The following is a 15941-nucleotide window of genomic DNA, read 5'->3' on the forward strand; positions in this document are numbered from 1 at the left end:
CAGCTGCAGACCCTATTGCACTGAAAATTATAAAATGCACGTTGTTTGTCACGCACAATTATCATTATAAACTTGATTTGTACGGCTCCATTGTTTGTGGACAATGCAGTTCCTACAAAGAGCAGTGTATTTACAAAGAAATTCAAAATGTGTAACAACAATATTATTCCTTGGCCATTCTGTGTCAACTGTGAATCGGTCCATATCTTAATTATTGTTTGTGCAGTGTTAATGTACAATTTTTCATGCACACTGAAATAGCTTAAGGAAACTAGACATGCCATGAATCTAAGTTAATGATCCAAATTAACATTTGTAGACAATGACTCTTTATTAGCAACTATATCAATAATACACCAACCACTAAGCAGCACATAAACATAACTGACGTAGAAGAAAGAACCAGGTAAAAATGCTCCATGGTACATTGTTTCCATGACCCTGCAGTAAACATTATGAATTCTAAACAAATATCACATCACCCAACTTACAGAACACAGCTCAAGCAATAAAGTGTATAACAGATATAACATTATCACTTTGAAATTTTCTTTTTGTGTGAGTGACAGGCACATATTTAATGTGTGCATCAGTCAAGTTATTTGTGGTCACACCATCTTGTCTGTGATGACTCCTAAAATGTGGAAACACATCCATTAATACAGGCACATAGGGAAACAACCAACATTACTTTTTGGATTAAAATCCACAATTCCATATATTTCATTTTCGCAGCCTTCCCACACTGTCTGAAAACATTTCTTCTTGATGTCGTATAATTCAACAGACATATGTCCACTTTCATCAGTTGAAAAAGCATATATTTTATCATGGATCAAGCATGCTCCCGAAGGCTGATTATAAAATGCTCCAACAGTTTCATGTTCTGCACTTGTCTCCGATGTTGTAATGTATGGTGAAAATTTTATCAGGTCACATGAATAGGCACCTAGAATAGAATAAATAAATTGATTGGTTACTTTGAATGTACAAGAATGGTACTGCTACCTATTCCCGCCAATTAGTATTCTTCCTTGCAATAATACACTAGCAGAGTTAAAGATTACATGTAAATAAAATTATACTGCCCTAAAATACGTGACATTTTTCTCACTGATATTTTGGAAAACACCAATTAATTACATTATGTTTATTGAACCACAATATAAATTTTCGGAGTTTGCCATGGGCAAGCATTGTTATAAATAAGCAACTGTTTCACCAATTAAAATTTTCAATATTATAATTTTACTCACAGCTGCCATTTTACCAGCAACTGTAGTATATATTTTTTCAAAATAAAATTTGTTATCAGATGCACAACTGAAATATATACATTGTACTGGCTTATCGACGTTATGAACCAGTACCGAACTTCCAAATACCACAGATTAATCTGTTCAAACTAGTTATGAGCAATAAAATATGTCAATGGTGCAGCTGATGATTGACTTTTTTTTTTAAATAACACAGCACTACCAGCAGCACTATCAGCACACTGCTTGTATCACAACTCTGCTTGTATCCCAACTTTCAGTTTTATTTGAAAACTAGCTGAAATGTACCTGTTTCACTTTATCTTTCTTCCCTTACTTGTTTTCTAAATCAGACAAAAATGTGCACTTATCACTTCATTTTTATGAAATCTAACTTATTTGAAAGAATTTGTTGTAAACAACAGTTGATGTTTTGTTTTCAGGTACAAAGATGAATTTGTTTTGTGGTTCTACCATCATGAGAGCATGCTATGTACAGTTTCCCGTACAAGAAATGCAATTTTTTACCATCCACTGTGCCTTTGTGAGGGCATAGTAGGAAAATTGATAGAATTTAAGAATTTTATTGGGAAGCTTATACTTTTGTCTGAGATTATCACTGTATCAATGCATTTAAAATCCAGGATGGAATGTAACAATATAATGAAAAGAATAGTTGCTACTCACCATGTAGCGGAGATGCTGAGTCGCAAATAGGCACAACAAAAAGACTGTCAGAATGTGAGCTTTCGGCCAACAAAACCTTTGTCAAAAATAGACAACATAGGTGCATACACTCATGCAAACGCAACTCACACACACATGAGCACCGTCTTTGGCAGCTGAAGCCAGAGTGCGAGCAGCAACAAATGATCGGAGAGGCAACTGGGTGGTGGGGGTACGAAGGAGGCTGGGTCGGGGAGGGGGAGGGATAGCATGGTAGGGGTGGGGTACAGTAAAGTGCTCCTTGTGGAAATATACAGCAATGAGATGGAGAGAGGGTAGGGCAGCTAGATACAGTTGGGATGTTAGACAGAAGGCAGGCGAGGGACGGGGAGTAGTGAAAAAGGAAAGATATAAAAAGACTGAGAGTGCATTGGTGGAATAGAGGGCTGTGTAGTGCTGGAATAGGAACAGGGAAGGGGCTAGATGGGTGAGGACAATGACTAATGAAGCTTGAGGCCAGGAGGGTTGTGGGAACATACAATTATATTGCATACTGCTCAGTTCAGAAAAGCTGGTGTTGGTGGGAGGAATGCAGATGGCACATGTTGTGAAGCAGTCACTGAAATGAAGAATGTCATGTCAGGCAATGTCAGCAATGTGGTGGTCCTGCTGCTTTTTGGCCACAGTTTGTTGGTGCCCATTCATGCAGACAGACAGCTTGTTGGGTGTCATGCTCATGTAGAATGCAGCACAGTGGTTGCAGCTTCGCTCATAGACCAGGTTTCACAGGTAGCCCTGCCTCTGATGGCCAGTTGCCTCTCCCATCACGTGCTACTGCTTGCAGTCTGACTTCACCTGCCAGAGACTGTGATTGTGTGTGTGAGTTGCATTTGCATGACTGTGTATGTGTATGTTGTTTGTTTTAGACAAAGGCCTTGTTGGTTGAAAGCTCATTTTCTGACAATACTTTTGTTGTGCCTATCTGCGTCTCAGCATCTCCCCAGTAAGGTGAGTAGCAACTACCATTTTCATAATATTGCATCAATATATTTAAATATTTTTTCTGACCCTGATATCATATTCTATACTTCTTAATCTGTTTGTTACTAAAACTGTTTGCTCACACAACAAATCTATTATATAGGTTCTCTATAAGCCAATACATTTTTCAATGAGTTGTTGTCTGTTCTACTATGTTGCACAACTTACTAGTTAAGACAATTTTGCTGGAGTGTGGCTCAATCTGATGTGCGCTGTTTCTAAAATGTATTCGAGAACATTCAAGAATATTCTAGAATGTTCAAAAACCTTCAGGGAATGTTCATAAAAGCTACAGAATATTTTAGACAAATCTTGAATTTTTTCCCCTGAAAAACACACTGAAGTGAAAGAGACAGAGGACATCCCCAGTGACCAGCGTATGACTGAGACCACTTCAAACACACTATTTCCACAACTATAACAGCTACCAGTGAACTGCCACTGTAGTTCACAATGGGGAAACCAAGGACACCAGACACAAAAACCAGTGAGTGGTCAAATAAACAACCATGAAGTGCACCAATGTTTCCAAAAAGAACAACCCACATGAATCAAGAGTCAAACGATTTGTGCCACACTGAGCATGGGAGAGTGGATGTAACCAGTTAAAAGCTAGTCATCAGAGTTGTTTGTGTCTCAGGTGTCGTATTCACAGATAGAAGACACTAGAGAGATCAGGGAACCAACAGGTGAGAATAAGAGATATGGTGTCTGTACAGTTCAGTACAGGGCTTCCTGACCACAACAGTAGGAGCAAGCATGAAAAAGGCACCTCAAGTTGAACACCAAGAATCTCAAAAAACTGACGGTATCCAGCATTTGTATGAATAAGCACTAACAGTGCCATTTAAGCACTGATAAAATCAAGAGTACTTTTGCACAGATTATTTGAAACAGAAATTTCTGCTGCAAAGGCCTAAACACCTTGATGAAAGCTTTGAGAATTATTCTCATTTTAAAACATAAAATAATTAATGTACTATAACATTAATACGTGCCAAAAAATGGAGCCAATGAAAAGATGAAGTTCTCCAGTACAATTGAACATTGTGGAGATATATGCAATACACTATCTTAATTAGAATCAGACATGGCACACACTAAGGAATTGTAGTTCAAAAATGGTTCAAATGGCTCTGAGCACTATGGGACTTATCATCTGAGGTCATCAGTCCCCTAGAACTTAGAACTACTCAAACCTAACTAACCTAAGGACATCACACACATCCATGCCCGAGGCAGGATTTGAACCTGCGACCATGGCGGTCGCGCGGTTCCAGACTGAAGTGCCAAAAACCGCTCAGCCACACCGGCCGGCAAGGAATTGTAGTCACTAATTCTTAACCAATTAAGAATAATCACACAAACATGTACAACAGCATGAGGTTGATTAGTACCTAGGTAGTAATGTCAATATAGCCTTAAGATTTAATGATGTAAATGGTTTAATATAATTACTGTCTTTGAAAACTTTAGAATGCTAACTATATTAATTACAGGCAAAGCTAATGAAAGATCCTTTCAGAATATCATACTGTATATTTTAATAAAGTTTCTTTCACTACAAAAAATTACTCGAATTGAAAAAAATATAATTAATTGTTTGCTAAAATATCTCACACATTAAGAATTAAGTTATAAATTATTGGTTATGTTTTTATCAGTGTGTGAGCCAGCCCCTTTCGCTTTATTTAGGTTTAATGGAATTAGAACATTTTAAATTTTACAATAGAGATTACACATTGGTGCACAGTGGGGGTATTAATACTGGTGGTAGCACCTATACCAAGACTGCATGATGGCACACAAGGCAGTTAGATCTAGTCATTGTTACCAAAATGGGGTGCCAGTAAAGCCACAAGGGTATTTAATGAGTATTTTCACGAATTGTGACACATAGTAAATTTCTGAGTGAACACTCGTGACTGGTAGAGCTTGACACAAGTTACACTTAAGAGTTTGCATCAGTGTGGACCTTGTGTACTGATTTCATATTATTTTCAGATGCCCATTCTCATACTTTAACATTTTTATGTGGTGGTCTTAACTTAGAATTTGTGAAAGTAAAGCTATATTGAACTAAGAAATATTTCATCTACTCACTTTTGGCATTACAAGCACTAAGCTGGGTTGAAAATTTTATTGGGTTCAAAATTAACTTGGAACTTGTTTGGGAATATTGCTGATGTGCTCCAACAAAAACACATTTTTAATTACTAGCCACTGGGCCCACAATTAAACACACTCTGATACAAGTCTGTGAACATATTTTGATGTAATTAATTGTCACACTGGAGATCAATTTCCCATGTGTCTGCTAAAGTCAATTAAAGCTTAGACAGCTGCAGATAACCAATTTCAGGAACAGTTTATGGTGGTATACAGTAATCTTTGACTGCAAGTGAGCCACAGTTAATCACAGTGACCATACATTGATCCGACCATACATTGATCCAGTGACCTCTTGATAAAGTGTCCAACAGAATAACAGTCAGTCAATTTTATTACAGGAGGTAATATTTGTACTATGTGTCAGCATTTCATGAATGTACAAGTGATAATTAATAATAAAATATTGTCAAACAAAGATTTTGCCCAAACAGCCCTTCATCAGAATTAAACACACACACACACACACACACAAAATCACTGTCTCTGGCTGCCAGGCAGACTGCGAGCAGCAGTTCATGATGGAAGGAAAAAAAGGGTGGTGGGGGTAAGGAGGAGGCTGGGGCGGAGAGGGGGAGAGATGGCATGGTCGGGGTGGGGGATGGTAAAGTGTTGCTTGTGAGCACATACAGGGACTAGGTGGGTAGAGGGTAAGGCAGTTAGGTGCAGTCAGGATGTCAGATGGAGGCAAAGGGAGGGGGGGGGGCAGGGGACAAGGAGAAAAGTAAAAAGACTGTGGGTGTGTTGCTGGAATAAATGGCTGTGTAGTGCTGGAATGGGGAAAGGAAGGGGATAGGTGAATAGAGGACACTGAATAACGAAGGTTAGCTTTCAGTTTTTTTCTCCCCTCACGCACTGGTGCTCGCAATCTGGCCTTGACCGCAATACTGGTTGTGTATGTGAGTTGCATTTGTGTGTGTGTGTGTGTGTGTGTGTGTGTGTGTGTGTGTCATTATTTCAACCTGGATTTTCCACTGTTTGATTTTGCCAGTGATAATTAAGATGAGGGTACATAGGCTATAGTCCGTATAACACAACAGGCTCTGAGGAGTCATCGAATGAAGTGGATCTGTGAAAACCTCATCAGTGAGTGTGAGTGTGTGTGTGTGTGTGTGTGTGTGTGTGTAATAGAGGGAAACATTCCACGTGGGACAAACAAGAAAGTGCTGGTATGTTGATAGACACAATAAAAAACACAAACACATACACAAATATTCAAGCTTTCACAACCCCTGGTTGCTTCATCAGGAAACAGGTAAGGAGAGGGAAAGATGAAAGGACGTGGGTTTTAAGGGAGAGGGTAAGGAGTCATTCCAATTCCGGGAGCAGAAAGACTTACCTTAGGGGGAAAAAAGGACAGGTATAACCTCGCGCACACACACACACACACACACACACACATCCATCTGGTACATATACAGACACAGACAGACATATGTAAATGCAGCCTGTGTCTGTATATGTGCAGATGGATGTGTGTGTGTGTGCGCGAGTGTATATCTGTCCTTTTTCCCCCCTAAGGTAAGTCTTTCCACTCCTGGGATTGGAATGACTCCTTACCCTCTCCCTTAAAACCCTCATCCTTTCGTCTTTCCCTCTTTCCTGATGAAGCAATCAGGGGTTGCGAAAGCTCGAATATTTGTGTGTGTGTTTGTGTTTTTTATTGTGTCTATCAACATACCAGCACTTTCTTGTTTGGTAAGTTAAAGCATCTTTGTTTATATACAGGGTGTCCAAAAAGCCTTTCCCCGATTACATAAATTGATAACTCTGGCTAGAAGTAAGATACAAATATGAAACTTGTGTCGAATTGTTTACAACTATCAAAGTTTTTTTTTCTGTTTTAGGTTCACAGTACGTAAGTAGTGGATGAGGTGCAGTGCCCAAGAAGCCACGTTAACCAATCAGGAGAAGGCACAGTGTGTCCTGTGGTACCATGAGACATGATCACCAACCACAGTGCAGACACACTTCCAGAAAACATTTGGAAGGAATCCACCTGATGTCAAGAGCATTAAAGCCTGGTATGAGAGGTTCAAGAACACAGGATCGGTTGCTGACCTTCCGAGGTTTGGTCGACCAAGAACCTCAGGAGACAGGGTGGAAGCTGTAAGGGAGTCTTTTCTGCGAAGACCGAAGAAATCGGTGCACAGGGCCTCACGTGAATTACAGATGCCAAAAAGCTCTCTCCATGACATTTTACACAAACGTTTATTGTTTCGTGCATACAAAGTGCAAATCATTCAGGACTTGCTGCCCAATGACAGTACACATCGATATGAATTTGCGGTCGAAATGCTATCATGTATTGAGGATGATGATGGTTATCTCAGACACATTGCCTTTTCCAACAAAGCGAACTTTTTTTGTCAGTGGAGTAGTGAATTGCCATAATGTGCGCATTTGGGGTTCACAACCCCCTGGAGAGGTCATGGAGTGCACCAGAGGCAGTCCAAAGGTGAATGTTTGGTGCGCACTATTGCACGATCGAATTATCGGGCCATTCTTCTTCACTGAGGCTACCATCATATCTGCAGTGTATCTGGACATGTTGCAACTGTATGCTGTTCCTCAGCTGCTTCAGTATCACTCCGATGTCTTGTTTCAGCAAGACGGTGCACCGCCTCATTGGGGTTTGGACGTCCGTGCCTATCTCGATATAACCTTTCCTGGGCGATGGATTGGTCATGATGGGCCAATGGTTTGGCCTCCACGCTCTCCTGACATAACCCCATTAGACTTCTTTTTATGGGGTTCTGTCAAGGACGAGGTCTACTGAACACGTGTACCAGATCTTGAAACACTGCAGCAACGGATAACCACAGTTGTTGAATTGATCCCTCCCTTGATGTTGGCTAATGTGAGGACGGAAATTGAATATCGCCTAGATGTGCTACGTGCTACCTAGGGTGCTCATGTGGAAGTTTACTGATGTGTGAAAAAAAACTTTGATAGTTTGTAAACAATTAGACACCAGTTTCATACTTGTATCTTACTTCTAGCCTGAGTTATCAATTTATGTAATCAGGGAAAGACTTTTCGGACACCCTGTGTGTGCACCAAGGCATGTTTAGCCACAGGGTGATCCTCATTACCAACAAACACTGTCTGCCTGTGTCCATTCATGCGAATGGACAGTTTGTTGCTGGTCATTCCCACATAGAATGCGTCACAGTGTAGGCAGGTCATTTCAACAGGGTAGCATCCAGCCACTTGTGAGGAATGTACAAGCAGGCTTCAGAGAACAATTGGCAGAGCAACACTACTTTCCAAGTGTTCTGATCATTTGACAACTCAGCCATTAGTCTAAATATTTTGAGAACTCAGCCATTAGTCTAAATATGTCCAGGATATGGTTTGCTGGTAATAAATTGTCATGGTCATCAATCAGTCATTGTTGATGCCTTCTGCAACTGCACAAAAGTACATGAAAGTAAACGTAGGCTTCTGCTGCCATTGTCACTGTCAATAAAAATCTTCTGGGTTTGAGGCCGCATTGTCAACTATAAAATTCCGATATTTGCAAGACGCCTTCCTCAGGGTGTATTGCTAACTGCTGAAGAGCACTAGTTTGGTTACTTATATACTATGGCGGAATGCTGTCATTGCATATGAGGGTGAGGAGGAAGAGTGGTCCTCGCATTGCTTGTTGTCACTGGCAGAAACAGGCATTTTCCATTGGAGTTTCCTTTATTGCTTGCCGTTTGTGGAAACCGGCAAATAGGAAACTGATCAGTGACTGCAGTGTATCGTCTAGGACATGTCAGCACTTTACCTGTACCCTCCACTGCTGTGGCCTACTGTGTGCCTGTTGCTTTGTGAGAGCTGTCCTTTTGCATAGCTGTCACTGTTGGCAGCCCAGACACTGGAAGTCAGTACCTGTCTTCTCTATTCATGTCGTTTGGTCACTTGGCTATTTCTATAGCCTCTCTAATCTTTCTCCTGCACTGTTCCTGATGTTCTGCCTCCACTGGTTTGTTGTATTGTTTGAAACGGGTATATCTCTCATATTCAGATAACCTTGTGCTTATTGGATGCCCAGTGTCACCTATATACATCAGTCCACATTCGCATCCGATTTCATAAACTCCGGCGGCATGAAAATTGTCAATTGTATCTTTCGTTGAGCCCAGACTGCTTTTTATTTTGTTGTTGCTATGAAAAATCAGCTTAATACTTGCCTGATGGAGAATTTTTCCCACACGTTCAGTGACCCCTTGTACGTATTGTAACAGGACAGTGTTCCGTGCTTCGTTTTGCATTTCCCTATTGCCCTCTTCCTTCATTGCCATAGTTTTATGTATCATCTTCATGTAGCAGCCATTAGCTCCAAAAATGGACCTGAGGTTCTGTAGTTCAGCTTTGAGATTGTGTTCATCGCTGATCCTGTAGGCTGTCTTAGTTAAAGCTACTAGAGCCGATTTCTTTTGCGTAGGATGGTGGTGGGAGGATGCGTGCAGGTATCTGTGTTGATGGGCTTCCTATAAACTCTGTGTCAATTTTCCATCTCCACGGTAAAGTGAATTTTGCTGTGCTGCTGATTGAGATGTTGGTGGGAGTTGTGAAGTTCTTCTTCCCAGTGTGGCCAGATGACAAAGGTGTCGAAAAATATCATAGCCAGCATCTGGGCATACTGGTGCAGACTGGAGTGCTGTTTCTTCAAACGTTTGCATAAAAATGTCTGCTGTGACAGGCAATAGAGGGGAACCCGTACCTACACTGTCCGTCTGCTCATAGAAATCCCCTTTCCACCTAAAATAGATGGTTGTCAAATGATGGCGCACTAGCTTTCCAGGTGTTCCTATGAGATGTTCATAGTGTCCGTCACGGGTAAATTCGTGAATAAAGATTTCTTGTCAAAACTGACCATCAGGTGTGTACCCGAGACACGCTTTTCTTTCAAAAGTCCTACAAAGTGGGTGGAATCCTTGACGTATGAATCTGTGTGGCTTACTAGACATCTAAGCTTTGGAACCAATTCTTTCACTGGGTTGTAGGTCGGTGAGTTAATACTACTCACTATTGGACATAAAGGAAAGGGTTCTTTGTGGGCCTTTGGTAAACCATATATTCTCGGTGCCTGTGGCACTTGTGGAATGAGTCTTCGGGTTGCGTCAAAGTTCATCCTAGTTTCCTTCAGCAGTGCTTTTGTCGATTTCATTATCTTAGCTGTCTGATCTCCCTTAAGCCTATGGTAAATGGATTCACTCAAAAGATCCTCCATCCTTTTGTCATAATCTACTGTGTCCAACACTACAGTGGCATTTTTCTTGTCTGCCTGCATTACCACTATCTGAGAGTTGTTCTTCAGCTCCTCGATGGCACGATGTTCCTCCTTATTGATGTTTTGCTTCGGAAGCTTTGCGTGAGCCAAGATACTAGGCAGTTAGTAAACAGTGCTACACTATTCAGTTTCCTATTCACCGATTTCCGCCAATGGCAAGCAATAAAGGAAGCTCCAATGAAAAACGCCTATTTCTGCCAATGACGACAAGCAATGCAAAGACCAATAAAGAACACCTAATACCGTTCCTCCTCACCCTCTTTATCCAATAACGGCACTCCTCCATAGTACACAAGTAACCAAACTAGTGCTTATTCAGCAGTTAGCAATACACCCGGAGGGAGGTGTCTCGCAACAGTCGCCAAAACGTCGGAATTTTATAGTTGACAGTGGGACCTCAAACCCAGAACAATTTTATTGACAAAGTACAAGAAAATTGATTTCCTACAAACATATCCCAGTCCGAGCCTTTATGTTTATTATGTCTGACTACATCATATGGGGAGCTTCATACCACAATGAATTTCAAAGTCTGGAATCATATACAATTATGTCCTCTTAATCATTTAACTCTGTATATTTATGTATATTTATTTGTGTTGCAATTTTCTCAAATGCTGGTGTACATATAATATGAAGTGCTTCAGTTTGGAATGAAATATTTCAAGTTATGTGGCTTCTGAAGTATATTGAAAATAGAAGATGCAGAATGTAATGCTTATATCTCTATCATTGGTACATATTCTGGTTGTGAATGCTTTACTGTTTTTCATTGACTCTGTGGAACATGCACATAACAGATCAGTGTCACATGTCTTTGTTCTTAACAGTCACATAAAAGAAGGAAAATACATTCCTCCAAAATCTCAACTGCTATAAAAAGTCCTGAAATTCCCATATGCAGTGTACATAAACAGAAAACCTTCTCCAGTATATTATAGTCTTCTTCTTGTTGTTGTAGTCTTCAATCCAAAGAATGCTCTTATGCAGTCCTCTACACTAGTCTGGCCTGTATGTCTCTTTATACCTACATACCTACTGCAACATACTACTATCGGAATCTGCTTACAGCATTCAAGGGTTGGTCTCCCTTTACTACATCGTAGCTATTCCTGAGCTCACAATGAGACTTGTCAACAACTGTTCTACCCGCAGATGGTTCACAGTTGGAAAATGGAGAGAGGAGAACTGACAGGGAATATAAGGTACCCTCTGCCACACAACATAAAGTGGCTTGCAGAGTATAGATGTAGATATAACACAGGTGAGATACTGTCAGGCTACATGAAAAATGTAATAATCCTAACACCAAAGAACACTGGTGTTGACAGATGTGAATATAACCGAATGATTAGTTTCATTAATCGTAGTTGTAAATTTTAACATGCTTTATGTACAAAAGAATGGACCAGTTCAGATTCTGGAAAAATGTGGGAACATTCAGGCCAGTGCTGACCCTAGGATGTATCCCAAAATATAGACTGAAGGACAGGCAAACCTACATGTATAGCATTTATAGATTTACAAAAAGATCGTGGCACTATTTACTGGAATACAAGCTTTTAAATTCTGAGTTTATCTAGAATGTGTACAGAACTAGATTCTCATTTGTAAAAGTCAAAGAACATGCAAGGGAGGCATTAGTTGAGAAAGAGTGAGACAGACTTTTGAACTGCCCGCTTTGTTATGAGGATATGCCACCTACTTCGTGTGCCTCGATTCCACTTAGATGCTCTGTTAAAGATTTTTCTACGCTCTGTCAAATTATTTTTGTAGTATCACATCCTCTGTCTAACCTTCATCCAATTCCTCAACATTGTGTTGAAACGTATTTCCATTACTCTTTCTTTTAAGTAATAGGACTTTTAAAGAAATACAGGATGATTCATGACGATTGTCACATAATTTGTGAGAAGATTTGACAAGTGAAAATAAACCAAAAAAGTCCTATGAGAACATGTATCAAATTTTCACTCTTTCAGAAACTGTAATGGGTTGAAGACTACACACATACATGAATGGATACGAAGATAAGTGTGAATATTACTTATCAAAATGAAGTGTACATGCTGCGGTGGACAGAGTAATGGTGAGGCAGGTGACTGACTCATCCTACAAGAGGTGTGAGGGTTCTCCAATGCATGGCAGCACTTTGACATCACACTGAGGCTTCAGTTGCAAATGTACCCAGTGTGCAATCATGGGTTGGACCAGTGAGCAGTCTTGAGAATATGTGTGTGTGTGTGTGTGTGTGTGTGTGTGTGTGTGTGTGTGTGTCATGCTTGACTGCTGTTTAATTGAGAAAGTCCATTGTGTCTGTGAACACCAACATGCCTCATACATTCACTCACATAGAATACGTAGACATGTCATTTGTGTACAGGTTCTGTAATGACAGTGCCCTTGCGGCTGTGACAGAACACCAGAGATGTTTCCCTGATCGACGAATACCCTGTGCCACGGTATTTCCCAGGGGTTTTCAAACATTACATAAATCTGGAACAGTACCCAGTGTACACGTAACATGATAATGTGAGGCCATCCAGTCAGCTGAGGAAAGGGAAGACGTTATTGCAACTGTACAACAAATTCCCAGCACAAGTACATAGTGCATTAACAGACAGCTCGATATTTCACAAATGCAAGTGTGGTGTACACTACATTACAAGGGTTTGTGCTCATTCCTCGTGCAGCCCATGTAACATCTGCATCCAGGTGATTCAGTAAGCAAACGATAATTTTTTGAATGGTTGGCTGTACACACAGTGACATCATGCAGTACACTTTATTTACATATGAGGCTACATTTACATGCAGTGGTTTCATGAACACCTGCAAATCTCGTACGTGGATGTTGGAGAACCCACATGACACTAGGGAAATAATTCCAAGTTTGGTCCTCAGTGAATGTTTGGTATGGTATCACTGATAGCCTGGTGATAGGGCCTGTGTTCCTACTGAATCACATGACAGCTGCAGCTTATGCACATTTTATGATAGATGACCTACCTGCAAGACGTGACATTACAGCAATGACAACAAACGTATCTGCAACATGGTGGATTACCGATTCACTGTACCAGACAAAAATCCCAGTATTTAAACAACACATTTCCTCAACAGTGGATTGGCCACAGCGAACTCATTAATTGGCCATCCAGATCACCCAACCCAACCCCATTAGATTGCTTGCTGTGTCGTCTGAGCAAGACACAGCCCGGGCAAAACACCACAAGTGCAAAGATGAGAGCTGGTGCCAGTACCATAGAGACTCACCACTAGCATGAGTTCCACCAGTGCCTCAGGTGGCACCGAGAATGGAGCTATCTACTTCACATCGGCCAATTGCCAGCCGAGTACAATCTGCCAATGACTGGACAACTACGGACAGAAGCCTACTCGGAAGATAGAAGAGCAGCTCTCACCCACTTGTTATAGATCATCGTCCATGGCTGGCTTAAGACAGGGAATGTCATTTAGTGAACTCATAGAGAAGTGAACAGACAATTATTGTAATTGCATTTGCTATATATTGTGAAATTTACCTATGATTATTTACACTTACCCATTGAGGGTCTTTTTTGAGTTATATTAAAGAAGTGTTGCAGACCTCAATATCCAACAAGCCACAAAGATAAGTAAACCTTTTTAACTCATTTGTGTGACTTTCTTACTAATTTGTTGGAGTGTTTTAGAACATTCACATTCTTATCCTGTTACCTGACCTTGGGGCATGGCTGTGAAATAGTGACAGGAAGAAACTGTCTTAGTGTTGTACTGCACCAGAAGTCATTTCATGAACTCACAAACACGGCCTACTGTAACAACAGCGGCAATTCGGCCTTTACAAAACTGGTGACGAGGATGGGATACAAAAGTGGCTACAAGGTGGCAGCTTCCCAAGCCAGACACAGAGGCGATAATTGCTGGTGTGACTTTTGCTTTGAATTTAGTTCTTATTTGCCTTGTTTCTCCTAAACCAACACAGCAAATTTGTGACATTTTTTGTTCTAGATGTGGGAGCACGTTGTGTGCGTCACACCTTTTGCTTTTGTGTCATTACTGTTGTCTAACTAGATACGATGTCTACCCCACCCACATCCCAACAACAATCTATACTTCATTATCCCATGACACAACCATCACCTCTGCCTGCACCGACTCTGGCTCCAGAGCCACAGAATCTGCCAATTGTATCTGTTCCTACCAAACCATTGCCTAATGTGGATGTACAATTGCCAGGACCTTAATACGTTCCTTTGATTTCAGATGTAGTCGCTTCAGAAGCGGATTGAAATCATGACATAATTTGTCATACATGAAGCAGCAGCTCAAACAGTAAGCACAGCATCGGCAGCCATGCCTGCAGCTTCCGTGCCACAGATCCTGCTGCCATGTCGTGCCCTGAACAAAAATGCAGAAGCCTGAACAGTGTATATTACCCAATTCAGGGCCCATGTAGCAGCCCACAAACTATCAGGTACTGTGACACAGGCTTACTTCCTTTCCCTATCAGTCATTGGTGTATCAGTGCATAGGACTCATACAAAACTCTTCCCTACATCACAACCTGAGGACATCCCCTTTGAGACATTAGTCAGTGCATTAAATAAATACTATTAAGACCTTAGTAACATTGAGGCTGCCAGGTTTTAAGTTTTTTCATTTAAGGAAGCAGCCAGAACAACCATACCACCAGTGGGTGACTGAATTACAAGGCTTAACGTGCAAATGCATGTTGTGTTGTGAATGTGGACAATATTACAGTGACTCTATTATCAGGGATGCAATCACACAGAATGTGTCAGATAATAGGATCAGGGAACAGATTCTGAAATATTTCAATACTACGCCTGAGCAGGTATTGCAGATCATTGATTATCAAGACTCTTGTGATTTTGCTGTAGACAGTTTTCAGCAGTATGGTAACATTTGTGCTGTAGAACAGAGAGGTGGAAGTAGCTCTAGTGCTATGCGGTCCTGTAAACGGCCACTTAATGGCGCACACACATCCTGGCAGCCTCAAGACGGATGTCGGGGTGCGAGCAGCAATTCAGCATCAGCTACAGCAACGGTCACCGCTCTAACACTGGTTACTGGTTCCAACAACCATGCCTCCCTCTCACTGTTGGTGTGGTGCTCGGCTGTCCGTGATAACGGTGAGGCAGTTTTGGTGTGTGTGTGTGTGTGTGTGTGTGTGTGTGCGCGCACGCGTGCGGGGGGGGGGGGGGGGGGGGATTTTGTGTCGTCCGAATGAAATGCAGCCAGGGCAAAAGCACCACAGGCCCAAAGATAGGGGCTGGTGCCCATGCCATAGACACTCACCATTTCCATGAATTCCTCTAGTGTGCCTTGGGCGGTGCTGAGGATGAAGGTATCGATTTCACCTCGACCAACTGCCGGCCAAGTACAATCTGCCAATGACTGGATTACGATGGACAAAAGCCTACTCAAAAGACAGAAGAGCAGCTCTCGCCCACTTGGTTACAGATCATCATCCAGGGCTGACTTAGACAGGGAACATT

The 15941-nt window shown here is 41.3% G+C and overlaps 1 protein-coding gene across 2 annotated transcripts in view; it reads right to left on the minus strand.

The window, feature by feature from the left end:
• Positions 1–306: 306 nt before the first annotated feature.
• The window catches only part of LOC126178833 (kelch-like protein 38), a 153363-nt gene continuing 137728 nt past the window's right edge, over positions 307–15941 (minus strand). For both annotated transcript variants that reach the window (XM_049924562.1, XM_049924563.1), the window contains one exon: positions 307–949. In XM_049924562.1, the coding sequence (XP_049780519.1) occupies positions 657–949 (293 nt within the window). In that variant the 3' untranslated portion in view covers positions 307–656. The remainder of the gene's footprint in view (positions 950–15941) is intronic.

The sequence above is a fragment of the Schistocerca cancellata genome, chromosome 1 (genome assembly GCF_023864275.1).
Source record: "Schistocerca cancellata isolate TAMUIC-IGC-003103 chromosome 1, iqSchCanc2.1, whole genome shotgun sequence".
Taxonomy (NCBI): domain Eukaryota; kingdom Metazoa; phylum Arthropoda; class Insecta; order Orthoptera; family Acrididae; genus Schistocerca; species Schistocerca cancellata.